Source organism: Peromyscus californicus, unplaced genomic scaffold, assembly GCF_007827085.1.
Source record: "Peromyscus californicus insignis strain IS unplaced genomic scaffold, ASM782708v3 Scaffold_5__1_contigs__length_169319896, whole genome shotgun sequence".
NCBI classification, from domain to species: Eukaryota; Metazoa; Chordata; class Mammalia; order Rodentia; family Cricetidae; genus Peromyscus; species Peromyscus californicus.
Genome location: NW_026294573.1, coordinates 9,380,752 through 9,392,940, shown reverse-complemented (window position 1 = coordinate 9,392,940; position 12,189 = coordinate 9,380,752). Strand labels below are relative to the sequence as shown.

The 12,189-nt window shown below is 44.9% G+C and overlaps 1 protein-coding gene across 2 annotated transcripts in view; it reads left to right on the top strand.

The window, feature by feature from the left end:
- Pex14 (peroxisomal biogenesis factor 14) overlaps positions 1–12,189 on the top strand; it is a 152,624-nt gene that overhangs the window by 60,169 nt on the left and 80,266 nt on the right. For both annotated transcript variants that reach the window (XM_052717454.1, XM_052717453.1), the window contains exon 3: positions 952–1,036. In XM_052717454.1, the coding sequence (XP_052573414.1) occupies positions 952–1,036 (85 nt within the window). The remainder of the gene's footprint in view (positions 1–951; positions 1,037–12,189) is intronic.

Sequence of the window (12,189 nt, the reverse complement as noted above, 5' to 3'; positions counted from 1 at the left end):
GCATAAACACATGCCTTGCATGTGCCGAGTGTGGGGGTTGATGCCTCTTCCATCCCCTGCTTGACTTATTTGTATTTATGAAGATTTCATCAAATAATATTCATACCAGAGGTTGGAAAATAGTCTGTCAATTTGTTGACTTGTAGCCAGGGAATCCCAAACTTTGCCCTTCGAAGGCTCATCAGAATTCAGCTTCACCGAACTGGGGGGACCAGTGTGGCCAGTCATGTGTGTGTCTGCTTTACAAACCCCTTCAACTCCAGTATTTTGCTAGGTACTAGATAGGGAGCATCGTCTCTTCCCTGCCATTCCTTACTGTGTAGTTGGGGAGGCAGCCTGACCGTGAGAAGACAGTATAATTATGTCTTCAATTATATGGTACACATCACAGCCCTGAAGAACTAAAGAGAATAGGAAGACCGGAAAGGCCTTGCTGATTTAGGGAAAGCTCTGAGGAGTCAGAACAGGCTCTATAAGGGTCTCTCTCTCTCTCTCTCTCTCTCTCTCTCTCTCTCTCTCTCTCTCTCTCTCGTGTGTGTGTATGTTCCTGTGCATGCGCATGCACAAAAAAAGTGTGTTTGGTGTGTTGTGTAGTATGTAGACAGGTAGAGATGGGAAAGGGAAGCCTCCCAGAATGAGAGTATGCATGGTACAAGGATAGTAGCTGAGTGTGCCTGAAGCAGCAGCTTGAACCAGGAAGGCAGGAGAAGTTCAGTGCAGGTCCGAAAAGCTAAACCAAGGAGGTGCCATTTGTTCCTCTCAGAAACGGGAAGCCAGTGAAGACAGGAGAACCTAGTCTTCTGTTTAGGTGGGTTTCTAGTTTTCAAAGTAGCTTGCTATATATTTGATCCCAGCAGTATCCTTTTGTCTGTGGCCCTGGGAACTCAAAATTTCTGGCCTTGAAATTCAGATTACTGAAGTTTACTCTCTCTGTTTTATCTCCCCCACCAGATTGCCACAGCAGTGAAGTTCCTACAGAATTCTCGAGTCCGGCAGAGCCCACTTGCAACCAGGAGAGCATTTCTTAAGAAGAAAGGTACAGGTTTCCTTGCAGTGTAGAGTGGTCTGTAGAAAGGACCAGGGCTGGGGCAGTGGAAATCATAGCTAGAGACAGGTGCTGAATACATCAAGGGTCGCCATGGCTGTCCACGTGTGTGGGTGGGACATAGGGGTGAGGTGGCCACCCCTCAATGGGATGCACATTTCTTTGCTCACAGTGGAGCAGAGAAATAACAGGATTTTAACAATTAAGCAGCAGATATGAGACCAAGAGCATCATGGTACAGTCAGCATTCAGTAGCAGAACTGGCCCATTGAATAAAACTGGAGGACTCCTGCTTTCTGGTCAGTCTGTTAGTGACCTGACCACAAAATGACCTGCTTGGGCTAGAAGAGGTCAGCTGCTTCAGTACAGCTACAGAGAAGCAAAAGATAAGAGGAACTAGGTGCAGAAACTGAGGCAGAAGGATTTCCAGATTGAAGTGGTAAATTCCTGATTTTTATGGTATTTCTGTAGGCTGGGATAAAATGGATCCTGATAAGTTCCGTATTGTTGAAGCAGATAGAACTTATTCTGGTTCTGTTGTGTATTTGGTTTTTCGTAAAGCAAAAACAACTACCGACCAAAAAAGAAGGCGGACTTTTATTCTTAGGATATTTACTTTTCTAGAGATCTAGGAAGCTACTTAAAGAGCTTTACATAACACTGGGGGTGGTGGTGTTCTTCACCCCAAAATGAGTTTTTCTTTAAAAGCTAGAATGCCGGCCTTAAAATTCTGGTGATTCTGTCTTTTTTTTTTTTTTTTAAACTGGGATGGATGATGGGATGTTTCCATGGCATTTCTAAGCACATCTGTGGTATCCAGAAGTGCTGCTCTGGGACCTAAACAGTGTTCTATAGCCACTGACAGGGCCCCACTCACAGGGTTTGGGCACAGTAGGCCCAGACATTTCACCCACAGCAGCTGCTTAGCAGCAGACCCATGGCAAGGTCCCCATGAAGGAGTCGCATGCTCGCTAGCTGCATGGTACTCACCCCCATCATTAGGAGATTATTAAAATTGGGAGTGTGTTGGCTGGCCTCTCTACTCCGCAAGCATCATGCCATAAAAGAGATTTTCCTTGAAATATGTGTACCTATAGGGAGTAATTAATCATAAAAGCTTGGGGATTTCAGCTCTCTCATCAAAGCATTGAAGCAGGGGAAAGCTGAGCCTAAAAGCTGAGCTGATTACCCGGGGTAACCTGAGACAAAATCTATGGTTGCCGAGAGATCCTTAGCCCAGTACATTGTGCAGTATTATAACTGTCTGATCTTCTCCTCTACCGACAATGACCAGTTAGTCCTCATTTTCTCTCAAACGCAGCTGGGTTAGAATTTCATTTGCAGAAGGTATTTAGAGCAATTTAGAGACAAATGTCTCTGGTGTTTGCTCGGCACTTCCCCACCGCAGGCTTTGCTGAGCAGTTTTAGTATCAGGAGCTCCATCTAATCTGTTTAATTTTAATAAATCCCTGACTGGGAGAGGGAGAGAGAGAGAGCGAGAGGGAGAAACTCTGGACCAAATAATACTTCTTTTGAGTCACTTGGCTCATAACCACTATAGAGGGGGAGCTGATTTATGCAATTATTATTGGTTGTTCTTTACAAAAAAGAAAAAAGGAAAAAGGAAGAAGAAAGAAAGAAGAAAGGAGAACATCCAGTTGATTGATTAATCAGTTCACCCAGGAATGAGCATTGACTCTGTATCATACCCTGATCTTTCCACTGGAAATTCACTGAGAACAGAAACGACAAAAACTCTGGCCTCACAGAACTTCTGCTTCAACAGGGTGGGGGACAGGGCATGAACAAATGGAACAGCGAAGTCCATGGTGTGTCAGGTGACAGGTGCCAGGGCTGGAGGGGGATGCCATTTTTTAAAGGCTGTCGGATGTCTCTGAGGGGCGATGTATGCACAGAGCTGTGAAAGAGATGAGCGTTGTTGGTAGAGTGGACCCCTGATTCAGGTTAGTCTTTAGAAATTTGGGTGTTGGGAACCCAGGGAGGCTCTCTAGCCCTTCTTGTTCTAAAGAGAACCACACTGGTTTACCCTGTACTTAAGCCTGGAATCACTGAAGCTAATCACCCATCTCCATTAGCCTCTAAAATGCTCCTTCAGTCGGTAATTATCCATTTCCGAGGTGAATCCCAATAGGGTAAGTTCTGGCGGACCTTTTCTGGGCAAAGAATTCCAAGGTTTGATCGGTGTCTGGGGAAGAAAAGCCCCTTCGTGGATTTAAACTTCACTTCTAAAATTCCTGATATTCATTGGGTCAGGCTTATACAACCAGGATGCTTGGCACCATCCATGATGAGGATGGGCAAGGGGCATCTACCCTGTCCCTCACGGTAGCTGTGGAAGGAAGAGGATTGGCACCTTGCTCTAGGTCTGCTCCATGCAGGGCCGTGGTGGGGGACTTGGGGCGCTGGCTTCGGGAGAGCTCTCAGCTCTGCAGCCTTGGCTCTTCCTCGTATGTCACTTCGGGGAATTGCAGTGGAGCACTGACTTGAATTATAATCTGACTTGCTTTTTTTTTCTTAATAAACATCTCTTTCCTGAAAAAGCAAATCCAATTTTGTTTTTCTTTTAATATTATTTAATATTTAATATAGAAATTGAGGTCCCTGTAGTACATGTCAGTTCAGTGGAAAATGAGGGTTACTTTAGGCATCCGCCGAGTTTGTTTTATTGTGAAACCACAGCCCAAGTAGGGGCTGCATTGTGCCTGTTTCTGACAGGTTAAGTGTTGAGCTCTCTGATGGGGGTGGGGAGTGGGCTGAAGTGAGATAGCATTGGTCTGCAAGGGTCTGTCTTCTTTGGTTTGTTGTTGTTTGTTTTGTGATCTCTTTTAGATGCTTTAAAGACGGAATATAGAGTCATTAATGAGAAACATGAAGTTATTAGAATCATTTATCATTTTCTTTGAAGTTTGTATTGCCATTTTATGTAATTTACAGCAATTCTTCCTATTATCAGGATTTTTTTTTGTTTTGATGAGAGAGAAAAGCAGCTGTTCTCCTTCAGAATATAAGAATGAATGTTTTCGTATAGTGTCCAGCTTCTTGATTCTGCAGATGACACAGCTGTGGTAGAGTCAGCCACACATGGCAGTAGTTGGACTATGTGAGGTTTAAGCCCTCATAGAGCTGGTCTATATATAGATGCTTTTCTTGCCAGACAGGCAGTGGGCCTCTCAGCAGGCTACAGCCCAGGAGGCCGAGTAGTCAGTCTAGAAACAGCAGTAGCAGCAGTCCTGAGACTTGGAGGTTTGGAGAACATTGTCCATGGGCTGCTGTCGATTTGATACCACAAAATATAGTATAGGAGGCAAGGCACCTCCCAGCATGCTCTGCAGGCCGATGAGATGCCTGTGCCTGGGAGGCTGAAGGCAGATGAGGTGGAGGAGGGATAGAGTTGTCAGCTGACTGCCCTGATGTAGCTCTCAGAATCAGCGGAGGCTTTTCTGCAGAACCCTTTGGAGCCAGGAGGGTGGGACCCTCTCAAGTGTGTTAGCCAAGGGCTTCTTCCTCACCTGTCCATGACTTTCTTCTCCTAAAAGGGGGAGCAGAGTGTACCCTTCTGTTTCTGGAAGCTCCCTCCTTGTGGAAATGAACTTGGGAAAGAAAGAATCCTGGTGGGCTTAACCTTGGTGGTGGGGTGGAGGTGAAGGGCTTCTCTCACTGGAGTCCTCTAAGGGGGGGAGTAAATTCTTGCACAGATTTCAATTTAACTCTCTTTTATTACTTTTCTTTTTTATCATTTACGTCCATTTCATGAGGTAGTTTGCATGTCCTTGAATGGAATCTCGTTACCATGAAAGCTTTTTTAGCATTGATTTCATAACAGTCTTAATTTAATAGCTCCGTCATTACTGAGAAGCTCTGGGAGTGGGCCTGGCTTTCCAGGTCACTGACCTTTTAATTACAAACCTTGTTCTGATGGCCAGGTTATCGACTGGACAGCTCCCAGCTTGTGCCCCAGGATGAAAACGAAAATAACTGTTTCCTCCCCCATCTCTAGGAAAAAAAGTAACCTCTTGTGTTTCTAAAATTAATTTTCTCCTCCAGCTTTACTTTATAATTAATTCTTTAATGTGTCTTAGTGAAACCAGAAGTCTTTTTTATAGAGCTTTTGTTCCTGGAGCTGGGGTCCAGCAGATAGCTTAGGGGCAGGGGTGGACATCTTGCCAGCACCACCCCTTGCTTGACTGCAGCTGAGCTGGAAGGAGTAGTGTTGGCCCCTCCGTGAGGGCCGGCTGGCCCTTCTGAGTCTTTGTTCATGAGACATGGGTTATGGCATGAAGGTTTAGAGTCATCCCAGTGTTTGCTGGTGGACTTGAACCTGGTACATCACAGACATTTTTAAAGCCGCCCCTACTGAGTCACTCATACCTTCCTTGCTTGCTTGCTTCTTTCCTTTCTTCCTCATTGTTTTTGTCCTGGGGATCAGATCCACGGCCTTGGGCTTCCTAAGCAAGTGCTTTGCCGCTGAACCCCATTTGCAGGCCCCGGTGAGTGTTTTTTCTTACTGTTGTTACCTGTTAGCCTTAGATGACTGGGGGACTAAGTACCCCTAACTGATGAGCTCTGCTGTCACAGACTTGATATGAACAGGGTGGTCTAGGTTCTCTGTCACAGACTGATGGTGATGGAAAAACAGGACAGCGGACAGTGGAATCGCAGTCCCAGTTTGCCCTGCCACTCCTGTTCCCACTAAATTTCCTGTGTAGTGATAGCCCCTCTGCCATGGGCAAATAGTAAAAGCTTTCCTTGGGAATGCAAGGCAGTGGGAAAGACAAAGAGCTGGAGGAAAACAGCAAAGTGTGAGGAGGCCGTTCACTGTTGGCCCACAAGTCAGCTTGCAGGAGATGGCACCTTCCTCCCACTTCCTGCTATTTTTACCCTGGGCTCTGCCACCCGTGGGGCTGTTGCACAAAGCTGCTGGGAGTGGAGGCTGTACCCTGCAGGTGAGTGAGGAGCCGGCCGGAGCAGACAGGACTGCGTGGCACTGTGTGCTTGTTCCTGAGGATGATTGAGCATCTCCATCCATCTGTTGTGCATGGACTCTCTTCCCTCCCTGCCAGTCTTGCATCTGCATATCCGTCACCTGCTGCTCTGGACCAGCCTATTCATCATGCTGACTGGTTTCTCCCCATCAATTTTCCTGTTCCCCTTGTTATCCAAACTTGTCTTGAACTCTGAAGATTTTTCTCAGCATCCAGGAGAGGTCTATAGCGGCTGAAACTGCTTTAGTGTCGGGAGCAGACATGCTGTGTGGTCCCATTTGGAGGGCCCATAGCATTCACTGCCCCAGAAGCAGAGCTGTGTGGTTTCCTGTACTGAGGTGCTTATGTGTGTGTGTGTGGGGGGGGGGGGGGGCGCGCTTGAGGACTTACCCAGGTACTCTTCTAAGAGGAGGAGGGCTCTTTTATAAACTCCGTGCCTACACCGGTACTGCAAAGATAGAGTGACAGTATTGACATTGTCACACATCTTGTGTTACTAAAATAAAATAAAAACATTGTTTGTTTGGATTTTTTGTTTGTTTGTTTTTTTCGAGACAGAGTTTCTCTGTGTAGCCCTAGCTGTCCGGGAACTCACTCTGCAAACCAGGCTGGCCTCGAACTCACAGACATCCGCCTGCCTCTGCCTCCCGAGTGCTGGGATTAAAGGTGTGAGCCACCGTGGCCCAGCTTTAATTTTTTTTTTTCTTCTTGAAATATTGAAAATTTAGTCAGAGGTTGGCAAGATGGCTCTGAGTAAAGGTGCTTGCTGTGTAGGCCTGATGACCTGAATTTAATCTCTGGAACTCTTGTAAAGGTAGAAGGAGAGAGCTGACTCCACAGAGTTATCCTCTGACCTCCACACGTGCCCCAAGGTTGAGAAGGATATGCCATAAAGAGTGAGTCTTCTTCCTGCTGGTCCCTTTGCTCTGGCCTGCTTCCTTCCTGGAGAATGCTGGGGTCTCTGGTGTCCTGAGGTGACCCAGCATGAAAGAAAGTGCCTCAACACCTCTCACCCCCAGAAATGTGTGACTCCTGGCCTTTAATCTGGCTGTAGATCTTGGTGGTGAGAAGCAGACAGATTACTTCACTCTTTTCTCTGGCTGCATAGTATTTCATTGTGTGCATGCATCCTACTTTTTAAACTACCAGTCCCGGGTTTGTATTTTGGTTTTTTTTATTCTGTCTTTTGCTATTTCAAACAATGCCCTAGTAAATATTGTTGCTCACACATTGTTGACCATCTGTCAGTTTGCTAACATGCTAAAAATAAGAGAATTTTTACATGTGATGAGCAGGCTAACAGGATATTTTTCTTGCTTAAAATGTCTAAGTTTTATAAGAAATTAGACAAAATGATTTTCTAGTAGAAACATAAACATATAACTGTACCTAGAAATTATTATTATTATTTTGTAATAGTGTCTTACTGCATAGCTTAGGCTGGCCTAGAATTCTCTTTATAGCCCAGGCTAGCTATTCATGATTTTCCTACCTTTACCAAGTGCTGGGATTACAGGTATGAGGGGACCACTCTACCTGGTATAAAGAAATTATTAAGAGCCGGGTGATAATGGCCTACGCCTTTAATCCCAGCACTCGGGAGGCAGAGGCAGGCAAATTCCAGGACAGCCAAGGCTAAAAAGAGAAACCCTATCTCGGGAGAGAGATAGAGAGAGAGAGAGAGAGAGAGAGAGGAGAGAAGAGGGAAGAGGGGGAGAGAGGGGGAGGGGGGAGAGAGAGAGGAGAGAGGAAAGAGGAAAGAGAAGAGAGAAGAGAAGAAAAGAAATTGTTAAGAGAAAAAAAGATAGTATAACAAATTGCTATTACTACTTTGCATGAGTTTAGATTCTGAGGGACATTTTGGTCTTTGATTACCTGAGTAATACTTTCTTTTTTGTTGTTGTTTTTTGGTTTTTTTGAGACAGGGTTTCTCCATGTAGCTTTTGGAGCCCTTCCTGGAACTCACTCTGTAGACCAGGCTGACCTCGAACTCACAGAGATCCGCCTACCTCTGCCTCTGCCTCCCAAGTGCTGGGATTAAAGGCGTGTGCCACCACTGCCCGAAGTAATACTTTCTTGCTAGAAAAATCTCTTCATCCCTTGCTTTTTGAATGAACAGGCTCATAATTTTAATTAATTGACTAATCAGTTTATTTATTTCTTTGAGACTGGGTTTATGTTACCCAGGCTGGCTTTGAACTCCTGAGTAGCTGGAACTGCAAATGTGTGTCACTACACCTACCTCATAAGTTTATGTCAGTCCAAGTAAATGTTCAAATAAGTGGAAAGCTTCAGAGAATGGAAGGATAGGATCTGTTTGCAAGTGAAGTTTGTACGCTCTCTTTCATTGTGATTGGATGTTTCCTGGGACAGTGGCCACTGGGATGCTCAGCCTTAACTTGCCCTCTACTGTTTGTAGAGTGTTATTATTGCACTTGCTGCATTAGTAGATGCTGGATAGGAGGGGTTGAAAGTCAGCAGTCGGGCAGGGGAAGCTGGTGTGTAGTGCTCACTCAGCTGAGCTCAAGGGCAGCCATCTCATCGTGTTCCCACTAGCACCTTCAGTACCTTGCCAGCCCTCAAGAGTCTGAAAAGGGGCACATGGCTAAGGAAGTCGGTGGCTGCAGTTAGAAGATACCAGGATGTCCATCCCATGTTCAGTCCCTTTTTTACAAAGTTACAGTTTATTAGTTCCAGTCTAATCTAGCAGTTTCAGAGCAGTTAGCCTCCAGGCCTCTGGCTAGTGCCTGTTGATGTGTGTCCTTTTGTTTTCAGATTTCTGTCTAGTCAGAACCCTCTTCCCCGTCACTGTGGTCATCAAAGCTTAATTTTGACCTTAGAGTGAAGGGAGACCAGGGACTTAGATGAAGAAGAATGAGCAGGACATCGTTTATGATGGGAAGCTCTTGCAAGGGCATGAGCACTTAACAAGATTGGCCTGTGGAGACTTCAAGCAAGAAAAGAACTGGGGTTGATGGCCTAGGCAGCCAGGGCGAAGCCCTCAGCAAGGCCCACTACTGTAAATATGGATGGCTGCAGTTCTTGGGCCAGTTGGAACACTGTGGAACTGTTAGGGAAGTTCTCTGTAGGTTCTGTGCTTTAAGGATGCCTGGCAGTTGCCCAAGCGGCTCCAAAAGGCTACTGAGTGCATTGCAAGTCAGCTGTGGAGGATCTGGGCTGGGGTGGTGGCAGGAACCCCTTGGCAGCTTGTTTGTTTTGAGACAGAGCCTGGCTGTGTATCAAAGCTGGCCTTGAACTTCTGGTGTTCTTGCCTTAGCCTTCTAAATGCTGGGATTAGAGACAAGCACTACAACCTCTGTTTAGAATGTATTTGTAAATGGAATCATACAGTATATACACTTTTCCCCCTCAGTATAATCATTTGGAGATTTACCCATGTGCTGTGTATCAGTAGTTGTTTGGCTATATTTGTTTACCTGTTCACTTACTGGACATTTGGGTTGTTTCTGAGCTCAATTAAATTAAAACTAAAATTAAATTAAAATTAAAACTGATATAAACATCCATGAGTAAGACTTTGGAGGCCTGTATGATTCCATTTTGGGCAAGTACCTAGGGGTAGAATGGCTAGATCGTGTAGTCAGAATATATTTAACTCTGATTGTGTGTATGAGAAAAAGATGTGTGTGTGTGTGTGTGTGTGTGTGTGTGTGTGTGTGTGTGTGTGTGTGTGTGTATTCGTGTGTATGAATACAGGTGTGAGCATCAATCTTGGGTCTTGGTCCTTGCCTTCCACCTTGCTTGAGAGAAGTCTCTTTGCTGTTGTTCACCACTGTGTATGCCAGGCTAGCTGGTACTCAGATGTCCAGGGATTCTCCTGTTTCTCCCTTCAATCCTACTACAGGAGCACTGGGATTACAGAGGAGTGCCACCATCCTCTGAAGTTGTGGAGACTTGAACTCAGGACCTCATGCCTAAGTTTGACGTTTCCCCTCAATTTTAAAAATTACATTTGAGGTGTGTATGTGCACTCACATGACTCAGTGTGCGCATTAAGGTCAGAAGATAACTCTCTGGAGTCAGTTTTCTCTTACCATGTAGGTCCTGGGAATTGAACTCAGGTCAAGTCAGGCTTAGCAGCAAGTATATCTACCTATTGAGCCATTTCTTGGGCCCGGAGTTTCTCTTTTTAAGAAACTTCCCAACTATTGCTTGAAAGTGGCTATACCATTTACACTCTTACCAGTCATGTATGAGTGTATCAGTATTTTGAACATAGAAATCAGGAAGATGCAGGCGCCATTATCCACTAGTAGAACCACATGGAGGCAGCCTTAGGACTAAACAATAGGCCACATCTGGAAAACTCAAGCTTGGGATGCCATAGTTGCAGTGGTTCTCAACCTGTGGGTCTCAACCTCTGTGGGGTTGCATATTAGATATTCTGCATATCAGCTATTTATGTTATGATTCATAACAGTAGCAAAATTACAGTTATGAACTAGCAACAAAATAATTTCATGGCTGGGCTCACTGCAACATGAGGAACTGTGTTAAAGGGTTGCAGCATTAGGAAGGTTGAGAACCACTGCCCTAGTGCATAGCCTGCCTGGGTTCACACCGAGTCTCACTGGCTGTGTAGCATTGCATTAAATACTTAACTACTGTGTTTGTTTCTGTATCTGTAAAAAGAGGTTAATGATAGTGTCTATGCAAAAGATTCTTGATTGAATTGAGTGAAAATAATACAAAAAAATGCCTACTATGGAAATGAAGGCTTAGTTGATGGCAACAGTGATCAATAGTGTATATCCTTTAGAAAATGTATTCTTTTTTTCATGAGTGTTTTTTTTAAGATAGCATACACAGTAATGGGTTTCGCTGTAGCATTTTCATGTATATGTGCCATTATCTTTGTTCTCACTCAGCCCCTCCCCACTGCCCTCACAAGATGTGCTCTTAATGGGCTTCGAAGGAGCCCGCCCTCACCTGCAGCCTTGCTCTCTGTGGTTTCAGTTATTTGCAGTCCATCTCAGTCTGAAAATATTAAAAGGGAAATTTCCAGAAATAAACAATGAATAAGTTTTGAAATACGTAGCATCTGGGCAGTGTGATGAAATCTCAAGTTGTTCTGCTCTGTCCTCACTGGGACATGAGTCATCTCTATCCAATGGATCCACTCTGTATATCCTACCATCTGTCAACCACCTAGTGGCCGAGTTATCAGACTGCCACAGTGTCACAGTGCTTGTGCACAGGTGACTTTCACAGCATAATCTCTAGTGCAGCATTACCAGGCCCACACCCTGAACTCACTTATGTTCCTGTTGGCATTGCAGGAAGGGTGAGCACAGTACAGTGAGGTACCTAGGGGTGGGGAGATGAGAGGAGACCACAGTTACATAAATGGTATTGCAGTATATTGCCATAATTGAACTACTTGATTGTTAGTTGTTAATCTCGTACTGTGTGTGTACATGGAAACAAGCAGTATACACAGGCCTATACGGACAGGCCTCTGCTGAGGTATTGGAACAGATTCCTATATTGAGTTCATTGTACTGTAGGTTGAAATGATGAACTTGGTGGTTCTGGAACACTTCACAAAATAGGAACTTCTACTTTTATACGTGTAGGTAGAACTCATATATTTATTGAAAGGTTTGGGGAATGTGGCTCAGCTGGTAGAGTTTCTGCCTAGCATGCACAAAGGTGTAGGTTTGATCCTCAGATCCTACAGCAGGGCCTGGTGGCTCACATCTGTACCTGTCCACCTGTCCCAGCAATGGGAGTGTGGAGGCTGAAGGATCAGAAGATCCAGGTCATCCTTAGTTACATCATGAATTTGAGGCCAACCAGGACTACATGAGACCTTGCCTTTTTTTTTTTTTTTTAAGATTTATTTATTTATTTATTATGTATACAGTATTCTGCCTGTATGTCTGCCTGCACACCAGAAGAGGGCATCAGATCTCATTATAAATGGTTGTGAGCCACCATGTGGTTGCTGGGAATTGAACTCAGGACCTCTGGAAGATCAGTCAATGCTCTTAACCTCTAAGCCATCTCTCCAGCCCATTTTTGTTTTTCGAGACAGGGTTTCTCTGTGTAGCCCTGGCTGTCCAAGTGCTGGGATTAAAGGTGCGCACCACCATACCTGACTAGACCTTGTTTTAAAAG